The following is a 7,308-nucleotide window of genomic DNA, read 5'->3' on the forward strand; positions in this document are numbered from 1 at the left end:
CGAGGTCTTTGATCCATTTGGAGTTGATTCTGGTGCAGGGTGATATAGAAGGATCTAGCTTTAGTTTTCTAAAGTAGTTAACCAATTTTGCCAGCTAGGGAAGGCTTTTATACTGAGATATGAACTCAATGCCATAAGCAAGAGCTCAGCTTTTTTTCAGTCATGATTGTTACTCTGCTACTTGAGCCACCTCCATTTCTGGCTTTTTTTTTCTTTTCTGCTGCTTCTTTGAAGATAAGGAATCTTATGGATTTACCTGCCAGGGCTGGCTCTGAACCTCTGATTCACAGGTCTCGGCCTCCTGAGTAGCTAGGATTATAAGCACGAGCTACAAGCACTAGGCTGTTGACAACATTTTTGAATGGATTCATGACAACCCTAAGAATATAATGGAAGAGAATGGGATTTGGCCCACACATTTCACACACCTCTGATGGGTGATTGACAGCCCTGGAGGTGGGAAGAGTCCTGAGAAGGGAGCGGTGTCTGCAGGAAGGCTGATGTTTTTGCATTCGCAGGTGTGCACTTGTACTACGTTGGGGGAGAGGTGTATGCCGAGTGCGTGAGTGACAGCAGCATCTTCGTGCAGAGCCGGAATTGCAACTATCAGCATGGCTTCCACCCGGCCACGGTGTGCAAGATCCCCAGTGGGTGCAGCCTCAAGGTCTTCAACAACCAACTCTTTGCACAATTGCTCGCCCAGTCCGTTCATCATGGCTTTGAAGTCGTTTATGAGTTAACTAAGATGTGCACCATCCGGATGAGTTTTGTTAAGGTAAGGAAGGTGTGCTTGCTTTCAGATCATAAGGCAGTAAATGAAAAACACAACAAAAGACAAAGACACTCTTGGTTGATGTGGTAGTTATATGGCTAATTCAAGCAGATGACATTTTTTTAAAAATCAATCCTATTAGCAGTGTGTAGGCATTCCTCAATGAACACAAACTGCCTTGCTTAGCAATTACATGTGAAAATTTGGTATGTTTTTGCCAGTGCTGGGGCTTGAACTCAGAGCCTGAGCACTATCCCTTAGCTTTTTCACTCAGAGTTGGTGCTCCACCAATTAAGCCACAGCTCCACTTTCAGCTTTTTGGTAGTTAACTGGAGGTAAGAGTTTCATGGGCTTTTCTGCCAGAGCTGGTTTTATACTGTTAATCTTCATATCTCTTCCTCCTAAGAAGCTATCATTACAGGCATGAGCCACTAGTGCCTGGCTTGTGTGAGAATTCTTACGTTTGGAAGAAAACCAAGTAAAAGTAGCTGTCAGGTTTGTTTTGCTTTTTTTTGGTCGTTTGTGGGGCTTGAACTGGGCCTGGGCGCTGTCCCTCAGCTCTTCAGCTCTAGGCTAGTGCTCTACCACTTGAGCCACAGTGCCACTTCCAGTTTTCTGGCGGTTTATTGGAGATAAGAGTCTCATGGACTTTCCTGCCTGTGCTGGCTTCAAACTGTGATCCTCAGATGGCAGCCTCCTGTGTAGCTAGGATTGCAGGTGTGAGCACTGTATTTTTTTAAATACAGAAAGGAAAATCACAATAATAATAATAATTTTATAGGATTAAATTCTGGGAGATTTCTCTATCCCTTAAATTGCCAAACACTATTGTCACCCAGGAAATACAGGTATGAATTTAGTAAATTTGCCTGCATTAAATCAGATCCTTGTCTCACTCTTAGAAAACATTAAGCATGGGTGCTGGTGGCTCATGCTTGACATTCTATCTAGTTGAGATGCTAAGATGGGGATGATCATGGTTTAAGGCCAGCCCAGGCAAAAAGTTCAAAAGAGCACATTTCATCCAATAGCTGGATGTACCTGCACACACCTAATATCCATTCCAGCTATTTAAGACAGAGATTATGTTCCAGGCTTATCTGAGTATATAGGTTAGCAAGGGCTCATCTTAACATTTGAAAAAGCTGAAAGTTGAGGCCTGAGCTGTCATTGCTGCTCCAGAGGGAAGGAGGATTATGGTTCAAGGTGACCTATCAAAAGGCAAGATCCTATCTCAAAATAAACTGAGGCATAGGTCAAGTGATAATGTTTACCTAGCAAATGTAAATCCCTGAGTTCAAACTCCAGTGCCAAAAAGAAAGAAAGAAAAAGAAAAAAGAAACATCCAAGCAAAGGCAAACTGAGAAGATAAATGTATAGTTTAGATACAAAAGGTAACTGGTTGTAATACAAGACAATATAAATTAAATGCTGACAATGCTTCTACCCAATTGGGGTAGAACCATGGAGGTGATTAATTGAGGTGATTGAGAAAATAATGTATATTCTTGTTATAGGTATTTGCTGAGCTTTTTCTAGTTAAATAGTATTAAGGGTAAGGAAATGAGTGGAAAGGAAAAGCAACTAGGTTTGTCCATTCAATTTAAAGGCTTCAATTTATGCCAAATACTTGAAAGTTGTCAAGTTTCAAAATAGGAATGTGTTTGTCAAACTATGTACAATGTCATGCACCATCTAAGAAAGGAGGCTTACCAAAAGGTTGTGTGTGTGTGTGTGTGTGTGTGTTGAAGTACTGGAGTTTGGACTCAGGGCTTCCTGCTTGCTAGGTAGGCATGCTATTGCTTGAACCACACTTAGGGCTTTTTGCCTTAGTAATTTTTGAGATAGAATCTCAAGAAGAGTTCTGTTTATACTTTCCACATAGCTGAGTACATGCTACTCATTAGTTGAGATAGATTTTTCCTACCATCTTCCTAGGCTATGATCCTTCTGACCTCTGCCTCCTAAGTAGCTGGGATCCCAGGCTTGAGCCACTGCAGCTAGCCTAATTATTATTATTATTAATGTATTGGAATTGGAATAATATTGTATTGTATTGGCTTCACACATGCTAGGAAAATGCCTTACCACTGAGCTCCATCCTAACCTTCCAAATCAATTTTACTATTTTTATCAGCCCTTTAAATGTTACTATGACAAATGAGCAGGACACCAGTGGCAGCTCATGCGTGTAATCTTAGCTGCTCAGGAGGTTAAGATCTAAGGATTGCAATTTGAAATCAGTCCGGGCAGGAAAGTTTGAGAGATTCTTATCTCCAATTAACAATTAAAAAACCCCCCAAAACCTGGAAGTGGAGAAGTGGTTCAAGTGGTGGGGTGCTATCCTTGAACCAAAAAGCTCAGGGACAGTGGCTTAGTCCTGAATTCAAGCCCCAGAACTCTCCTACCCCACCACCCCCAAGTTACTGTGACAAATGGTTGTCTTACTTTCCTATCCTCGTTATATGTAAGTTATGATTTTAGTAATTATTTTGAAGAGAATCATTGCATGTAGTTTTTAAGATGGCTTCTTGCAACCATTTCTCTTTCACAATGACAAAGCAGCTCTAGTCATTCAGTGTTTTAATGGTATTTTTGCATTGGAAAGCAATGATTATGTCCCTGGAACCCTTTCAGATGCAATGCTGCTTCCAGCCAGCAGAGGGCAGGAAGTTGCCATTAATGAATAATCACTGGAATTTTAGTTATTTTCTCCAGATCCCTGTTTTAAAATGAGGCTGAAATAGCTACATTGCATAGGTAGTCACTTCACTGTAACACAAGCTCACATAGAAATAGGATTTACCTGAGATCAACTAGATGTATTCTTCAGATATGCACCATTTAAATTTATAATGCTATATATATAGTTCATAGGAAAGTAATAGGAAAAAATTTCATAATCTTACAAATATGAAGTAATTTTTAAATTTTCTTTCTTTTTTCTTATTTTGGTCCAAGACTGGGACTTGAACTCGGTGCTTGAAACTTTCATTCACTGGCTAGCGCTCTGCAAACAGAGCCATGCCTCCAACCCCAAGATTAAAAAAAAAAAAATGTTGTGGTGACGGGAATCCAACCCAGGCCTTTATCTGTGCTAGACAAGCACTCTACTTAGCTGTGTCCCTCGCCATAATTTCATTAAAAATATAAATAACTCTAAGTGATTAGTTTAAATACTACAGATGACTGAACTCCAGATGATAATTGGGAGGAGATGAACCAGATCATTTAAAGGTGTCTTTAAGCTCTGATTTTTCCTGGTAGTGATCACTCACTCAGCAAATATTGAAGCAGAACCTGTCATGCACCAAGCCAGGCGCTGCTGCAGGCACTGGCATCCACAGTGATTACCCACAAATCCCTGCCCTCGTGAAATGGAAATGCTGGTCGACAAGCTGTAAACAACACCCTTGACAAAAGGTCAAGAGGAATGAGATTATGTTGAGCTAGGCAATGGGAACTGGAGTGCTGGGACTAGAGGAGGCTGGGAGGGAGTGGTGCCTGTCAGCAGAGTTGAGGGAGATGATGGAGTCAGTCATGGAACTCTCTGGAAGAAGAACAGTAGAGGCTGAGAAAAGACCAATCTGGCAAGAGATGCCTGGCACTATGGAGCAACAAGAAAACGAGTGGGGGGTGGAGGCCTAAGGAGGGGGATCATGCGATCAGAGCCACCTTCCTACGCCCCCTGAGGGCTCCACAGGAACATGAGCCATGGAGTTTCTTGGCCTGGCTTGTGTTTTTAGAGGGCCACATTGGCTGCTGTGTACAGAAAAGATGGGAAGCAGTGAAGGTGGAAAGGAGGAGACCAGGAGAGGTGGTGGTCGCTCCCACCAGCAGAGCAATGCAAGAGCAGCCAGAAGGGAAGGATCCCAAGCAGAAAGGCAGATTGGATGCAGGTGTGAGGAGAAGAAAGTTAGAAAGATGAAATTAGTCACCTTCAAGGAAGAGAAGAATCAGGTGGGTCCGGCTTGCAGGTATTATCAACAGCTCCCGTCTGGGGGCCAGGTGTGATGGTATATGCCTGTAACCCCAGCTGTTCTGGAAATAGAAGCAGGAGAAACATCATCTGAGGCCATCCCAGGCAAAAGCATAAGGCCCTACTTGAAAAAAAATGAACTAAAAAGCACATGGACTGGGGAGAATGGCTCAAGTGGCATAGCACCTGTCTAACAAGCTCAAGGCCCTGAGTTCCAAGCTTTGAGGTGTCTGTCACACACTGAAATGAAGATAATGAGTAAACAGTTGTTAGATGCCCGACTCTGGGGAGAGAGGTTGGTGCTGGAAAGGTAAATGTGAACTACCCACAGGTGAATGCTATTGAACTCCATGGGTCTGGATGAGATCACCGTGGCTTTGCTTTTACAGAGAGGACAAGGGATCTAGCAATGAACCCCGGGACACTTCAACAACACTTCAATCCCAGGAAAAGAAAGGCAGCCAGCAAAGGAAACTGTAAAAGGCCAACTAGTGAAGCAGTAGCAGGGCCAAATTCTAAAAATGCCTAAATGGTGGAGGTGCTTAGTTGGGAAGACATACAACTATTGATCCTTGGGAAAAAGGGAGGTGGCTGAGTAAGCAAGTGTGGTGGAAATTTTTGTGTTTGTCTGTCTGTCCCTCTCTATCCACCCATCCATCTCCTCTCCTGTGAATAGCTATACATGAGAAACAAGCGAGCTAGAGAGAGAAGAGTTCCATGCTCTGGTAAGCCAAAAGCCCCTCTATTCTGTCTTCATAACTTGCAGAACTAATGTGTGAGGAGTAAAAGTTCAGCTCCAGCACAGAACAGGTGGACGAACATAAGGTTGAGTGTCTTCCTTTGTAGCAAGAGAAGAACTTGCTCATAACCCACGGGGATGAAGCCAGAGCCCCAGACCGTGTCCAGGCAGAGATCTAGCTGTGAATCCAGAGGCTGGTACTAGGGTAGACTCCTCTGAGACTTCTGGTTAATGCAAAAGGCCTCTTACACTTCCAAGGGATGGAGTCCACATCCCCCCCCAGGTATCAGGAGCTTTCTAGGAGTGTGGGCTCGTCATCCCCTATTGGCTGCCTGGGACCCTCTAGCTCCCGAAGTGCTGGTGGCTGGGGTAAAGTGACCCACTGACTGTGGTCTCTGTTCTTGCTTTCCAGGGTTGGGGAGCAGAATATCATCGTCAGGATGTCACGAGCACCCCCTGCTGGATTGAGATTCATCTTCATGGACCACTGCAGTGGCTGGACAAGGTTCTGACTCAGATGGGCTCTCCACATAATCCCATTTCTTCCGTGTCTTAACAGTCTTGCCATAAGCTACATTTCTATGGAGTAGATGCTATGTCAGGTAGTAGCTTATTTCAGATATGCAGCCTAAGTGACCGTTGCTAAAGACAGACAGAAAGATGTGTAATGGTATTGTTCTTTTTGTTTTGTTTTGTGCTACCTAGTTAGCCTGGGGCTAGTACACTTGGAAAGCTAGGGTTTCTGGGCCTGTGATTTAAAGAGACAGCAGCTGCTTTTGTGGGAGAAACACAGAAAAGGCAATGGTGTCAAGGTGGTGTGAAGGGTGTTGGTAGGGTCCAAGGTGGTCTGAGGAGTGTAAAGCATGTTGTATGCACTTGCAGAAACACCAGAACTGATCACATCGCATAGCAGAACACCTCTACCAGTAACTCTAGAACAAATCCACTTCTAGAGTGGATAAAGCCATCAAACCCAAGCAGCTGAAACAATCTCACTTTTAGTGCTACCGGCAAGCAAAGAAGTCAAGCTTAGAGAATGAACAATGAGATAATTAGCCACAGATGATTGCATCTTATTCCTGAAGTTAATTTTATTTCTGTGCTGATATCAATGGTACATTTTTAACAGATTTATAACTGTGATTGGAAAAGAAAGAAACTGTGAAGCTAAGAGTCATGTGGCTTCAATCTACCATTGGGGAGGGGGAAGGGGTGGGAAAAAATGAATCTAATAGGGAAACCAATAGGAAAAATAGCATGATAGGAGTTGTAATCTCAAATGATATGGTAAGTCTTAGCATGCAGATCAAGAACACCTAGGGAGGCTCCTGCTTTCTCCATTGGAAATCAGGTTCTGTGTTTGTTATTCAGGCCAGAGCATCCTGCGGGCTGTGGAGTCTGCATAGGGCTTTGACATCATGCCAATCCTATGAAGACAAGAAGCAGGGAGCATATTAAGCTAGACAAAGGTCACACTGTTGCTCACATCACCTCAGCCAAGTGTCCAGGTTGATGTACCCTTGCTATGCCTTCCTGCCTGTTGACAACTATTGACTATTTACAGATGGTTGAAACAATAGTTAAAGCCTTTGAGAAAACTCACCCATCATCGGACCAAGTTTCTGAATTACTGCCAGGTGTCAGTAGCTACTATCTGTAATCCTAGCTGTACTTAGGAGGCTGAGATCTAAGGATCTTGATTGGAAGCTAGCTCAAGCAGGCAAGTCTGTGAGACTCTAATCTCTAGTTAACCAGCAAAAAGTAGAAGCAGAGGTGTGGCTCAACTGGTAGAGTACCAGCCTGAAGTGAAAAAGCTAA

At 43.4% G+C, this 7,308-nt stretch overlaps 1 protein-coding gene across 1 annotated transcript in view; it reads left to right on the plus strand.

The window, feature by feature from the left end:
• Smad9 (SMAD family member 9) overlaps nucleotides 1–6,073 on the plus strand; it is a 25,931-nt gene extending 19,858 nt beyond the window's left edge. Inside the window, exons 4-5 of the mRNA XM_013031472.1 lie at nucleotides 519–775; nucleotides 5,903–6,073. Of these exons, the coding sequence (XP_012886926.1) occupies nucleotides 519–775; nucleotides 5,903–6,046 (401 nt within the window). The 3' untranslated portion in view covers nucleotides 6,047–6,073. The remainder of the gene's footprint in view (nucleotides 1–518; nucleotides 776–5,902) is intronic.
• Nucleotides 6,074–7,308: the final 1,235 nt, after the last annotated feature.

The sequence above is a fragment of the Dipodomys ordii genome, unplaced genomic scaffold (genome assembly GCF_000151885.1).
Source record: "Dipodomys ordii isolate 6190 unplaced genomic scaffold, Dord_2.0 Scaffold140, whole genome shotgun sequence".
Classification (NCBI taxonomy): domain Eukaryota; kingdom Metazoa; phylum Chordata; class Mammalia; order Rodentia; family Heteromyidae; genus Dipodomys; species Dipodomys ordii.